Source organism: Bos indicus x Bos taurus, chromosome 22 (assembly GCF_003369695.1).
Source record: "Bos indicus x Bos taurus breed Angus x Brahman F1 hybrid chromosome 22, Bos_hybrid_MaternalHap_v2.0, whole genome shotgun sequence".
Classification (NCBI taxonomy): Eukaryota; Metazoa; Chordata; class Mammalia; order Artiodactyla; family Bovidae; genus Bos; species Bos indicus x Bos taurus.
In genome coordinates, this window is record NC_040097.1 from 3275753 (window position 1) to 3290287 (window position 14535).

Below are 14535 nucleotides of genomic sequence, written 5' to 3' on the forward strand. Positions count from 1 at the left end.
GGGGCTCCGCGCAGGGTGGCGCCGGGGAGGAGGGCGCCCCTGTGCCCGACGTCCTGGTCCTGCCGGAGGACGAGGATGCCAACCCCTATGAGATGGGAGTCGGCCCGACCTGTGAGGCGGACCCCGGGGAGGCGGAGACGCCCGGAGCGCAGGCCGCCCTGCAGGAGCTGAGCCCCGATGCGGAGGGCGGCCTGGTCCCCATCGACAGGAAGAACGTCATGGCGAGGGCCAGGCCCCACTCCGGGAAGCTGGCTGGCTACGTCCCAGAAACGGTCCCGGAAGAAATGGGGCCGGAAGCTGGCTCAGCGGCCGCCGGCGTCGGGGCAGCCGCCGCGGAGGGGAGGAAGACAGTCCTGTCGCTGGAGGGGAAGCCGCTGGACGTGGGCAGGGCCCTGCCGGCAAAGCCCAGAGGCTTCACGCTGTACCCGCGATCGTTCTCCGTGGAGGGCCGGGAGATCCCCGTGTCCCTGTACCGGGAGCCCGAGGCATGCGGCCTCGAGGGCCACGGCATCAAGAGGAAGGAAGACAACCTGTCCTTGCCCTGTGTCATCGGCTCCTCCGGCAGCTTCTCCCAGAGGAGCCACCTGCCGTCCAGCGGCACCTCCACCCCATCGTCCATGGTAGACATCCCGCCCCCGTTCGACCTGGCCTGCATCACCAAGAAGCCCATCACCAAGAGCTCCCCCTCGCTCCTGGTGGAGAGCGAGCCCCCGGACAAGCACTCCAAGAAGAAGAAGTCGTCCTTTAAGCGGTTCCTGGCGCTGACGTTCAAGAAGAAGACAGAGAGCAAGGTGCACGTGGACGTCAACGTGTCCTCGTCCAGGTCGTCCTCTGAGTCCAGCTACCACGGGCCGGCCCGGCTCCTGGAGATGGACCGCAGGAGCCTCAGCAACTCGCCGCAGCTCCGGGCGCGGACGGGCAAGCTCCGGGCTTGCGACTCGCCCTCCTCGCTCATCTTCTGCCGGGAGGGCAAGAGGAAGGGGGTCCCCTTCAGCAGGACGGTGTCCCGGGTGGAATCCTTCGAGGACCGCTCCCGCCCCCCCTTCCTGCCGCTGCCCCTCACCAAGCCACGGTCCATCTCGTTCCCCAACGCGGACACCTCGGACTACGAGAACATCCCGGCCATGAACTCGGACTACGAGAACATCCAGATCCCGCCCCGGAGGCCCGCGCGGGCCGGGACGTTTACGAAGCTGTTTGAAGACCAGAGCCGGGCCCTGTCCACGGCCAACGAGAACGACGGCTACGTGGACATGAGCAGCTTCAACGCCTTCGAGAGCAAGCCACAGAGCGCGGACCCGGAGGCAGAAAGGTACCGTGACACTCGCCTTCCCTTTCCCGGCCGGCGGCGGTAACCATCCGAGAGGCAAGCTTAGGCGAGGGTGGCGGTCCCTGAGCTTTTTGGTGCCAGGGGCCAGTTTGGTGCAAGATGGTAACCATCCGAGAGGCAAGCTTAGGCGAGGGTGGTGGTCCCCGAGCTTTTTGGTGCCAGGGGCCAGTTTGGTGAAAGACGGTTTTTCCACGGACCTGGGCAGGGATGGTTTGGGGATGAGTCTAGTGCATGACTTTGATTTTGCACTTTATTTCTGTTGTTATTACATCAGCGCCTCAGATGATCAGGTGTTAGATCCTGGAGGTTGGGGACGGGCATAGTGGTCAGAACGGACTGGCTGTTTCGCCTCGGGCTCTGTCTCTCTCTAGCTTTGTGACTTGGGCTGAGTGGCTTTCCCTCTCCAAGCCTTGGTTACTTCACCTGTGAAAAGAATCCGTGCTGCCTCTAGGCAGAGTGTTTGGAAAGATAGGAGTACCTAGTCGACTTGAAAATGTTGTCTCAGATGCCAGATATAGTGCGCGGGTATTGCTATTATCTGGGATATGTTTCTCATCTCCTAGGCAGATGGCTTTACTACTCCCTTCTGGGAAAGTTACCAAAAGAGAAGGGCCTGGAATCTTGCTAAACTAAATATCTTTCACCATCAGGAAAATACCCTAAATTGAGATTGATCCCTTTTTATTGTGTCAGTATACACTATATTCAAGGGAACTAGAAAAGACCATTTATTTAAATCGTTTGAAGAGCTAAGGGCGCCCTAAGCTAAACCTCTCAATAGAGGTCTCTAAGAGGCGTGTCCAGGCTGATTCCTTTCGTTTGTTTTTGGACTTGGTCACCTTGGGAATGAGAGTGAAACACTGCGATTATTGACACCAGGGGGGGGGTTCTGACCTCAGCTTCCCGAGCCTGACTGAATGGCCTTATTGATCATCCCGGGTGGGTGCTGGCCAAGTCTTGCTGTTTCTTTTTGTGTGTGTGTGTGTAATAAAGTTTTATTAAAGTATAAAGGAGATAGAGAAAGCTTCTGACATAGGCATCAGAAGGGGGCAGAAAGAGTACCCCAGTCTTGCTGTTTCTTAGGCACCGCGGATGCACCTTAAAGGGGCTGCAATTCAACCTCCACCACGTACACACTCGGGGGCACCTGATCAGAATGGCAGTGATTTTCAAGGAAAGCCTGGTTCTTTCCCCGCACGTACAGTACCTCAGTCTAGTCCGGTACAGCTGTCGTTGCTCCGAATTCCCAGGGGACCTGCAGTGATGAATCAATAAGAATGATTTGCAATTAGCATTAGCTCTCTGTGGAGTGCAGACACGAGGAGGGTTTGCGTGACTTTTGTCCTGCGTTTTTCATACGGTTCCCCACCCTGTCTCCCTCTCCCCCTGCCCCGAGTCTGGGTAAGGCTATGAATTGGTTCTTTCTGTGACCTGGTTTGGAGCAGAGGTGGGCATCAGTGCCCCTAGAGGGATCCAGTTTAATTTGGAGAATGGGGGCATGTGTGCACTTTGAAGAGGGCGGGAGCAGAAAAGCAGACAAGGTCACTGCATTAGTACTTATCAGTGGGGTTTGACAAGACCCAACCCCGGTGGGTGTGGGGGAAGCCTCCCAGGTGGTAAAGAACCCCGCCTGCTGATGCAGGAGATGTAAGAGATTCGGGTTTGATCCCTGGGTGGGGAAGATCCCCTGGAGAAGAGCCTGGGAACCCACTCCAGTAGTCTCGCCTGGAGAATCCCATGGACAGAGGAGCCTGGAGGGCTGCAGTCCACAGGGTCACAGAGAGTCAGACATAACTGAAGTGACTTAGCATGTGTGCACACGACCCCAGTGGCGTACCTCCAGCACTAATGGAAATAGAGCCAAGGTTTGAAACCATAAAGTCTCCGTACTGGGACGGACCTCAAAGGGCATGTGGTCTAACTTCCCGTGTCTAATAGGTCTCTCTCCTAACCCGGTCTGTAGTTGAATTCTTCAGGCCCCAGGGAACTCTCTACCTCTCAGAGCTGCTGCATCTGTTGCTCAGTACTTCTATTTTTCCTTTCTGTCTGAGCCAGAAGCCGTCTTCCCATCATGTCCCCACCCCACCGAGGTGGAAGCCAACCCCTCTACTAGCCCTGCCCCCTCCTGCTGACTCTTCACCCTACAGCCAGGCATCTGAGCTCATTTCCTCTTTTGTATATGACTGTCCTTCGGAAATGGAAATGTGCTTCTGTTGAATCACAGAATTGCGGAGCTGGAAGGGAACTTCTGACAACATTTGGTCCTGTTACGGAGGAGGAAACTGAGGCACGAAGAGGGAAAGAGAGTTGCCTCAAATCTCTCTTGGTGGAGAAATCAGTGTCAGGACTCCTATTCCCTGACTCTTGGTCCAGGAATTTTTGTGAAGGGTGCTAAGGGATGCCAGGTCCAGTTGTGCAGGTTGCACACTGCCCAGCCCCAGGGTCACACTCGCCTTTTAGTCTATATACAGTGTCCATGGGGTTGTGCAGTGTGCAGGCTACTTGGCCATATGCAAAGGGCCTGTGGCCTTGGGCTGCTGCTGTTTAGTCGCTCAGTCGTGTCTGACTCTTTTGTGACCCCACGGACTGTAGCCTGCCAGGCTCCTCTGTCCGTGGGATTTTCCAGGCAAGACTGGAGTGGGTTTCCATTTCCTTCGCCAGGGGATCTTCACAGACCGGGGATCAAACCCACGTTGCCTACATTGGCAGGGGAATTCCTTACCACTGAGCCCCTTGGAAAGCCCACCTTGATTTTTGCTTAGTCCAAAAAAAAAAAAAAAACAGAAGGAAAAAAAAAAAAGCTGCCTTCATCCAAACCAGAATAAAATACTGCAGAAGATGTGAATCCTCTCCATGCCCTGCCTGCTTGCTGTGTGCCAGCCCCGTGCTAGGTGCTTTCCCCGTGGTATCTCACATTTGAGGCTCCAGCCAGAGCCTTGGCTGAGTGTCTTGAACCATCACACTCTGCTGTGGAATGGATTTCCCTGCAGGCCAGGCTGGCTGGGATGTATGTCCCGTGCAGGAACCACATCCTCTTGGACATCAGTCAGTGAGCAGAGCTTTCTTCCGTTTTCCTGCATGAAACAGAGGGAAGCAGAGGGCGAGAGAAATCCCCGCTCTGGGCTGGAACACGTCTGGGCAAGGGCGGCGCCGGACACACGGCGTCGAGAGGCGGCAGGGGCTGCCACGAGGTGCGGGGGCCCCGGCTTCTTCGCCTGAATAGGGGCTTTGAGAACCAAGTGCAGGGGGGTGCTGCTGACCTGAGACATGTGCCCAGGGGTGCTGGGGTTGGCCAGGACCGGATGAGAGGATGGGAGACTGTTCCCTTCCTCCTTCCGCTGCTTGTGTGTCCCCAGACCTCGCTGCAGTGAGGATCAGAGGCCGAGGCCAAGATAAATATCGACGCTCCTGAAACAGAGCTGGACAGTGAGCCCCAGGAGGGGGAGTTCAGAGCCCACCCGGCTCTGCCTCCCTGTGGGCCCCCCGTTTGCTCCTCTGTCCTGTGGTCTGATTGGAGCAGATCTGTTATTTCTCAGCCACCCACACTATGGCTCACTGCTTGTCTTTAAATCAGTCCATCTTTTTTACTTAAAAGATGTTTCAAAAGGAAATTCTGTGTCACTACCGGCAAATGGAGAGCCAGTATTAGTTGTCTTAAGTAGAAGGCAGTTGTGAAAATAAGATACAGGACAAAGAACTAAGCCCCGGCGGGTGAAGTCTGGCCTGAGCCTCAGGCCTTGCCGAGGCCTTGAGCGGAGGCTCCGTCCCTTTGCTGAGCAACGAGAGGTGTGAGAGGCGTCCTGGGCCAACGCGAAGACAGTCTCCTCGGTGTGGTCAGAAGGATCCAGGAAGGGTGAAAGGGGAATCTCGTGGTGTGATTTAGTGTTATTTAAATCCTTTTCCTAGCGAAAGTGCCTCCCTTTGAGAAACGTCTGGAGTGTGTGATAGAATTCCGAGTTCTCCAAATCAGAGCAGCAGCTCAGGGTCTGATGGATGATCGTAAAGTTTCTCCTGTGCAGATACTCCCTTCCAGGTTTGTCCACACAGACAATAGCATTTTCCCAGTTAAAACGTTCTTCGTAGCTGTCGTCTGTCTTATGAAGTACAAGTGTACACGTTGTTACCTGTGTACGTTTTCCTCTGGTGTACACAACTTTGGGGTTCCCAGGCAGCGCTAGTGGCAGAGAGCCTACCTGCCGATGCAGGAGATGTAAGAGCCACGGGTTCAATCCCTGGGTCTGGAAGATTCCCTGGAGGAGGGCATGGCAATCCACTCCAGTATTCTTGCCTGGAGAATCCCATGGACAGAGGAGCCTGGCAGGCTACAGTCCATGGGGTCACTAAGAGTAGGACACAACTGAGAGACTTGGCACCCACACACATACACAACTTTGATTTAAACTGTATTCCCAAAGCATTCTTTTCTCCTGAATTGACTCTCATACATAGTATGTGAACCGTGAACTTCCAGATGTTCAAGCTCGATTTAGAAAAGGCAGAGGAACCAGAGATCAAATTGTCAACATCCGTTGGATTATTGAGAAAGCAAGAGAGTTCCAGAAAAACATCTGCTTCTGCTTTACTGACTATGCCAAAGCCTTTGACTGTGTGGATCACAACAAACTCTGAAAAATTCTTCAAGAGATGGAAATACCAGACCACCTTACCTGCCTCCTGAGAAATCTGTATGCAGATGAAGAAGCAACAGTTAGAACTGAACATGGAACAACAGACTGGTTCCAAATAGGAAAAGGAGTATATCAAGGCTGTATATTGTCACCCTGCTTATTTAACTTATATGCAGAGTACATCATGAGAAATGCTGGGCTGGATGAAGCACAAGCTGGAATCAAGATTGCTGGGAGAAATATCAATAGCCTCAGATATGCAGATGACACCACCCTTATAGCAGAAAGTGAAGAGGAACTGAGGAGCCTCTTGATGAAAGTGAAAGAGGAGAGTGAAAAATCTGGCTTAAAACTCAGCTTTCAGAAAACGAAGATCATGGCATCTGGTCCCATCACTTCATGGCAAATAGATGGGGAAACGATGGAAACAGTGACAGACTTTATTTTGGGGGGCTCCGAAATCACTGTAGATGGTGATTGTGGCCATGAAATTAAGACGCTTACTCTTTGGAAGGAAAGTTATGACCAACCTAGACAGAATATTAAAAAGCAGAAACATTACTTTGTCAACAAAGGTCCGTCTAGTCAAGGCTATGGTTTTTCCAGTGGTCATGTATGGATGTGAGAGTTGGACTATAAAGAAAGTTGAGAGCTGAAGAATTGATGCTTTTGAACTGTGTTGTTGGAGAAGACTCTTGAGAGTCCCTTGGACTGCAAGGAGATCCAACCAGTCCATCCTAAAGGAAATCAGTCCTGAATATTCTTTGGAAGGACTGATGCTGAAGCTGAAACTCCAATGCTTTGGCCACCTGATGCGAAGAACTGACTCATTTGAAAAGAGCCTGATGCTGGGAAAGATTGGGTGGGAAGAGAAGGAGATGACCGAGGATGAGATGGTTGGATGGCATCACCGACTCAATGGACATGAGTTTGAGGGAGCTCCAGGAATTGGTGATGGACAAGGAGGCCTGGCGTGCTGCAGTCCATGGGGTCACAGAGTCAGACACGACTGAGCGACTGAACTAACTGAACTGAATGCAGAAAAAATGTTCTCAACAGCCATCTAGTCCAACGCTCACCCTTTTCCAGTAGAATCGTTGTGTCCCCAGTCAGGACTCTTGGTTGGGACAACCTAGGCCTTCTGAATATCCCACAAGACCTTGGTATGTTGATTATGGACTAGGAGCTTAATAAATGCGTGTTGATGGGTTGGTGATTTTGAGCTTCACGGGGGGAAAGAACTATCATTTATTAAGTATCTTCTGAGACAGTTTGAGGTGCTTTGTGTAAGCTTATTAAGTAGCCAATGGATGCAAAACACCACACACACTGGTCTGTCCTAAGTGTCTTGTTTAAATCCCCGTAATTGTAACTTCGCTTTTGCACGATGAAGCGTCTACTTTAATCACTCAGTATTATCCCTCCACACAGATCCCCGAGGTCCCCTTTCCCCATTTCATTATGAAAACATTCAAACTTAGGGAAGAGCAGAAGCAGTTTTCCAGTGAATGTCCGTGGGCCCGCTTCTTAGATTTGATATTAACATATTGCCGCGCTGGCTTTTTCTCATCGCTTTCTCTGCCTGCTTTTCAGTCTGCGCTCCACCTCTCGCTGTGACCTACCCCTCACTGCTCCCTCTGCTTCGGTTTCTTTTTCTTTGCTGTTGCATTGCGTGGCATGCAGGATTTTAGTTCCCCGACCAGGGATTGAACCCACCACGCCCCCTGCAGTGGAAGCGTGGACCGCCAGGGAAGTCCCACGTATCTCGGTTTCCTTGTCTGTAAAAGGCGACGCTGGGCGTACCGGGCCTGTTCGTGTCTTTAGGACGAAATGAGTTAGTGCAGCACAGAGTGAGAAGGTCGGTGAGCACGAGCTGTTATGGAGTGACGCGATCAAGGCTCCACAGCGTGGATGCATGTGCAGAACCGGGTCTTCCACTGGGGTGTCTGTGTCTCTCTTACAACTTGTGCGTGTGTCAGACCCAGTGTTCAGGACCTCACATGCATAAACCAGGAGCAGGTGTGAACTCGTGAGCTGTGGGGTGTGGCATCGACGTTGCCTCTGCCTTCCGCGGGGGATGGGGGCGGGGCTGCCCGCACCAGCCTGGGCACCCCAGGACGAGGGTGTTTTGATTCCGAAATCTCACTGTCTGTAACTCTGTCTGTAGCAGATATTTCACTTGTAACTTGTGATCAGTGAGGCACCTTAGGGCTTTCCAGTTCCCATTTTCCAGATGAGAAAGCTGAGGCCCAGGAAAGAGATTCCAGCCGTCCTCGGTCACACAGGCAGTGAGTCGCCACACCAAGACTCACACCCAAGTCTTTCTGACTCTCCACACAGTGCTCCTTCCATCCTGTTCTCTGTGGTTGAAAAGTGCTGTGCTCACTGGTGCCCTCCACCCAAGAGCTCCGAAGCGGCTCCCTCACGGGAGTCAGGCCCGCACGGCCACCACCTGCGTGCTGGCTTTGCTCGGAGGTGCAGAGGCGGGGACGCGAGGGAAAGCGGAGGGATGTCCTCCTTTGGTTTCTGCCTGCCGGTGGGTTTGCTGCGGTCTCGGCAGCTTGTGGAGAAGACGGACAGCCTCTCCTGGGACTTGCTGATGAGGTGCTCAGGTGCCGTTCCCTTCCGCCGGGCACAGGGATGGGGAGACCCTTGCCCTCCTGTGGCCCTTGGCACGGGATGAGTGACCGGAAGCTCTGTGTTGGAGCAGCCATCTGTACCGCTCAGAGGACTCAGCCCCGAGCAGCAGTGGCTTCCAGAGAAAGAGAGCCCAGCATTTCGGGCGCCTCCAGAGCCGTCCACAGTCAGAAGGCAGCTTGGATTTCATGCCCAGGAGTTTGTGAGCACTGGGACTGGGGGCATCCCGGTGCCTGAATCTCTTGGCTCACTGATGACGGCCATTTGAGAAGTGAGTGCTGCTGCACCAGGGGGTGCGTGGGTGCTGTGTGGCAGGAGGTGGAGAGGTGAACCACCCCATCATCATTGACCTCATTGGAGGTGGGGTCGAGGGGGTTGGAAGGACCTAGACTCAAGTCCCTGGAGTGCAAGGTTGAAAACGCTCTGGACGCAAAGAGTAGGCGTCCAGAGGAGGGTGGGCTGGCGTCATGGACAAGGGGGCATCTGAATGGGCACTTGAAGAAGAAAAGTTCTAACTGTGGTGCTGGAGGAGACTCTTGAGAGTCCCTTGGACTGCAAGTAGATCCTACCTGTCCATCCTAAAGGAAATCAACCCTGAATACTCACTGGAAGGACAAATGCTGAAGCTCCAATACTTTGGCTACCTAATGCAAAGAGTTGAGTCTTTGCAGGAAAAGACCCTGATGCTGGGAAAGATTGAAGGTGGGAGGAGAAGGGGATGACAGAGGATGAGATGGTTGGATGGCATCACCGATTTCAACGGACATGAATGGACAAACTCTGATAGATGGTGAGGGATGGCACGGCCTGGCGTGCTACGGTCCATGGGGTGGACAAGAATCAGATGGACTTGGTGACTGAGCAACAGCAGAATTTCCCCATACAGAGGTGGAGGAAGGTGTGAGCCCAGGCGGACGCGTGGGACTGTGGCGTTTGGCAGGTTAAACCACAGTGAAAGTGACCTACTGTGTTTCAGAGGATCTCCTCGATCTCTTTTTTCTGGAAAGCCGTTCCCATCGTCTGCAAACACGGAGACCGTGTAGAAAGGTGTAAGGGTTGAAAGGTGTAGGGACCAAGCCTGCACCGTCTTTTCCGGATTTCCAGTCTTGTGGTGGAATGTTCCAGCAGCTCAGCTGATTCCATCACTGCCAGCCACTCAACATCGGCTGCATTTCTAAGTACTGGCGTGTGTCAGCGGGGTGATGGTTGCTGCCCTTGGGGTGTTTCCGGCTGGCTGGGGAGAAAGGCCGATAGAGGTCCTTAGAGCCTAGTGTGATAAAAGTCGTGTGTGAGGTCCGTCCAGGCGGTTCTGAGGAGGGGGCGTCGAGGAGCCTTTGCCATCCGGGGGGGCCTCAGGGTATCTCCAGAGGGGCATCGAGGGAGTCACGATGGAGATACTCAGTCTGGGGCGGCTGGGGTGAGGAAAGACCTTTACGCGTTCAGACTGCGGAGCTCGGCATCCATGCCGGCGAGCCGGACATGGGAAGGCTGCCTGGGGCCCAGCCGAGAAGCACCTCATGTTTCTGCTTGACACCCCGGGGCAGCCCCCGGCGGGTTTTCAGCCGGGCAGGGCTGTGGTGGGGCTGTTCCTCATTGGCCTTCCAGGCAGGATGGAGAGCGGAGGGGATGAAGACACGGGAAGCAGGGAGGTGAGCCAAGGGGCCCCCCGGAGGAAATGAAGGCTCAGTGGGGCTGCGTTGGGTTCGGCCTCTGCAGCGTGCACAGCCGTCCTGTCCTCCAGCATCGGTCCCCCCAGGGCCCCAGCTGTGTCTGCCTTTGCTTTTCTCTTCTCAGTCTTTTTTTTTTTTTTTTTTTAAGCTTTCTCCTTTATTTTCTTGGCCGCGCTGCGCGACGTGTGGGATCTTAATTCCCCAACCAGGGATCGAACCCCCGCCCCTTGGAAGGCAGTGTCTTGACTACTGGACCACCCGGGAAAACCTCTCCACTCGATCTTTTCTTCGTCTTTTACAGTCTGTCTGGTCCGAAACAAAAGGTGTGGAGTTGGTGTCCAACAAAAGGCATAAGAGAAGTAATCAGGATTTAGTCCCCAAAATACAAGCCAAAGGATCAAGCCAAGTAACAAAGCGGGGGCGTGGGGGGCGGGCCACGGTGCAGACTGGCCAGACCAAGGACGCGGCTGCATTTATAACTCTGAAATGCGCGCAGAGTCTAGCATGAGGGCCCCTTCCAGCATCTTTAGAATGCAGTAGGTGGTTCGGTGCAATGGTTCCCTCAGAGTGAAAACCTGACTTTTTTTCTTTTACAGCCGCAGACAGCGCTGCGGCGACAGAAATACACATCATTGTGAAAATAAAGGTGATTTACGGCCTCAGCTGTGCATCCTTGAGTGGGTAGACAGCAGGGTTACACCCAAGCCTCCTGCTAACCGATTCCATCGGTGTCGAGAGTTGGCTGGCCAGGTTTTTGGCACATCCCAGCGGTGGTATTCATTGGTATCTCTCTATCTGCCTGCAAGCCGGGAGCCTTCTTATTATTATTATGTTTTTGACAAATGAACTCATGCAGAGCTTTCATTAAGTTTCATTGAAAGGACCTGGAAATGCCATAAAAATTATCGTAATCTCAAAACCATCACACTCCTAATGCGTGCGGCTGTGCTTCTTGTTGAAATTGACTGATGAGAATATTCAGTTTTTAATTTTCTGACTTAAAATAAGACCATCTGCAGCTGTTTCTTTTAGCAATAATTTTTAATTAAATGCAATAAAATTTACAAGGAAGGACTCTAATAAGAAAATCGCGTCAGGAACACACCGATTGTAACATTTACTAGCGTGAGATGAAAGCCCCATCTCCGCCCCCCCCACCCTCGCAGAGCTGTAACACAGACAATGTCCTGATTAAGTGTTAATCACTGTGTGGTTTTTCCTTCATAAAGTCAGGGTGTCCCTCTGTGGGAGGCGTGAGAACAATTCTCACTAATAGCAGACAGCCTTATTGCACGGATTCTTCGCTGAGATGCCAGCGGCTGGTGTCCTTGACCAGCTGAGCCCCAGCGGAGGCTTTGTTTCAGTCTGGGAGTGGATGGTGCTGACGTCCGGGCGGGGGGCCTCAGTGTTCCAGCCCATGGACTGGGGACGAGCGTATCGTGCAGAGAGGGAACAGCCAGCGACCAAAGCTTATCTCTGTCGTTCGTGTGTTTCCTCACTGAGCTCGCATCAAGTGCCTCCTCCATGCCTGGTGCTGCCCTGGCTGCCGCAGTGGTGGCAGTGAGCGCTCAGGTCAGCTGTGTTCCTTGGCAGAGAGCTGGTATTCTGCTGGGGAGAGGCAGAGTGTAAGACAAACTAAAAAGTCAACAGGAGAATCGTTGGTAACGAGATCTTTCTCCTGTGATGAGGTTATTCTTTTGTGAGAAAGAAGGAAAGAGAAAGGTGTGATAGAAAGTGGCGGCTGGAAGGGGTGGTTTAGACAGGGTAGTCAGGGAGGGCTTCTTGGAGGAGGTGACACTGTGTGAGCTCTGAATGGTGATGAGACATCATCCCGAGGAAGGGCGTTCCAGGCAGAGGGAACAGCAGGGACAGAGGCCTTGAGCCTGGAGGCCCTTAGGGGTTTGTGGAGAGGCCAGAATGCAGTGAGGAGAGTGCCCGGTGGGCAGGAGCCTTTGTAAAAGATTTGGGTTTTGCTTTAATGAGACGGCATTGGAAAGAAGTGTTAGGACCCAAATCATCTGCGTTATCTGAAACCTTTCAGGTTTGTACGTTTACGTGTACGTTTGGACTTCGCTGGTGGCTCAGCAGTAGAGAGCCCGCCTGCCAGTGCTGGGGACGCAGGTGTGATCCCTGAGTCAGAAAGATCCCCTGGAGAAGGGAGTGGCAGCTCCTTCCAGTATTCTTGCCTGGGGATAGCCCATAGACAGAGGATCCTGGTGGACTGCAGTCCATGGGGTTGCAAAGAGTCGGACGTGACTGAGCACATGTACACACGTGTTTGTCAGCAAATAATTTGAAAATGCAGCAAAGAATATTTGCTATTCAGAACGGTCCTGGAGGTGTACAGAGGTTTGAATTGGGGTCCCAGCTCTGCCCCTGGCTGTATGGTTTCTGAGCATCTGAATCTCGGGTCCCTTCCCCACCTGCAGTTGCTCTGGACTGGCTTGGAGCCTGCAGTTCTGAGTCCCCATCTGAGTGCTCTTAATGGAAGAGGGTGGTGGTCCAGGGAGCTGAGAGGACATGAGCCCAGTGGCGGGAGGCTGGGAAAACCCCTGAAAAGAAATGCTGCATTTGGACTCGTGTTCCCTGCGTGAACTGATCCGATCTGTGTGCCATAGGGAGCTACTGAGGGCTTTAGAGCAAGGGAGTGTCGTGCTTAGCTAGTGTTCTAAGCATAGGGAGTGTAGTGAGGAAGAAGCCTCCCTCCTCCCAGCGAGGTTTCTAAACATCAAGGAATCAAGGCATGACGACAGGACTCGCTCCGTAGCCTCTGTGGTGTGTGGGGTGATGTCCCCCAGCCCCAGCAGCTGCACAGTCACTCAGAGCAGAATGACCCAGAGCTCTGGCTACTACCCCGCCGTGGGGGTCTTGGGGGGTCCGATGGTGGAAGGCCACATGGCTGACTGGACCAGAGGCAGGCACACAGCCAGGAGAGAATGAGTTTGAGTCCGGCTCTGCCCCTCGTCTGATCCGAGCCACAGTTTTCTTGCTGGTTCCGGTGGTGCGGGGGTCCCTTCTCACTGAGCCGTCCTGGGGAGTCAGAGAGAATCCACGAATAACCCCATCAGTCTCGGCCTTGGCTGCTGGGAGCCGCATGCTCCAGGGCTCACGAGGCTTTGCTGCGTGTTCATGAGACGCCAGATGCTGTCTCAGACCCTTTACGTGTGTTAACTCAGTTAATCTGGGGGAGAAATAAAAACAACAAGCCTGCCACACAGATACTTTCTTTTTTTAAATCTGCACCCGGCACATGAGGAAACCAAGGTACAAAGAAGTTAAGCAAAGGGCTGAAGGTCACGCGGCTGCTCGACAGCTGAGCCAGGACTCTAACCCAGGCCGCTTCCAGCACCTGTGCCGCTCTCAGCTGTGCGGGGAGGTTGCCTCCCGCTTCGTGGGCATCACTACCTTTAATTTGTCGACTGTCCCTTTGGTTCTAAAACCTCACTAGAAGAGGAAGCTGAGGTTCAGAGTGGTAACATGACTGGCAAGCCAGTAAGTGATGGAGCTGGAACAGGAAGGAAAGTATCTTTAGGGATAAATTCTTCCCTTTCTCTGATTCACCCCCTTTGAGAACTTCCCAACTGGAATTGACCCCCCAGATGTCAAAGGTGGGGACACACACCTTTGAATGAATCTGTAGAACGGAAATGTCCTTAGCACAGGCATTCGGAAAGGACAGCTTGTAATGACGGTCCCCTTACTCAGATCCACATGGCTGGGGGATGATGTAAAAGCCATTTATAGAGAGCAAGGCATGCACTGTTGCAGGCCCCGTCAGAGGATGATATTGTGAAGGTTAGCGCTTCCTTAGATTGCCTGGCTGGGCTCAGGACGCGCCCTTGGGGGATTTATCATCCGTGCTTACGCTACTCCAGGTCAACAGGACAAAAACCTCGTAATAATTTCTGAGTGATGAATTGATGTGTTTCATCAGGCTCCTTGAGAGTGTCCCAAGACTGCCCAGCCTCCCAGAGATAAAGGCAGCCGCTCGGCTTGGGGACTTCTGAGCTTGCAGCTGACAATTGCAGCGTTTCTATGTCTTGGAGAGGCCTCTGTCTTTGGCCGTTTTCCTGCAAAACGAACGTCTCAGGGTTGAGATTGTTGGGGGAATGATGTGGCTGGTCTCTATGTAAACAGACCCGTTCTCTACGTGCGTGGGGCTGGTCTGGAGCCCTGAACGGGGCCCAAGAGAAGTTTCTCCAGGTCAGGGTGTGATCCAAGAACTTGAAATTTCAGGGTACTTGCATCATTTTAATTAAGAAAATAAGAC

The 14535-nt window shown here is 53.2% G+C and overlaps 1 protein-coding gene across 1 annotated transcript in view; it reads left to right on the plus strand.

Moving 5' to 3' along the window:
• Positions 1 to 14535, plus strand: part of FGD5 (FYVE, RhoGEF and PH domain containing 5) — a 121135-nt gene that overhangs the window by 12617 nt on the left and 93983 nt on the right. Inside the window, 1 exon segment of the mRNA XM_027523489.1 lies at positions 1 to 1312. Within this exon segment, the coding sequence (XP_027379290.1) occupies positions 1 to 1312 (1312 nt within the window).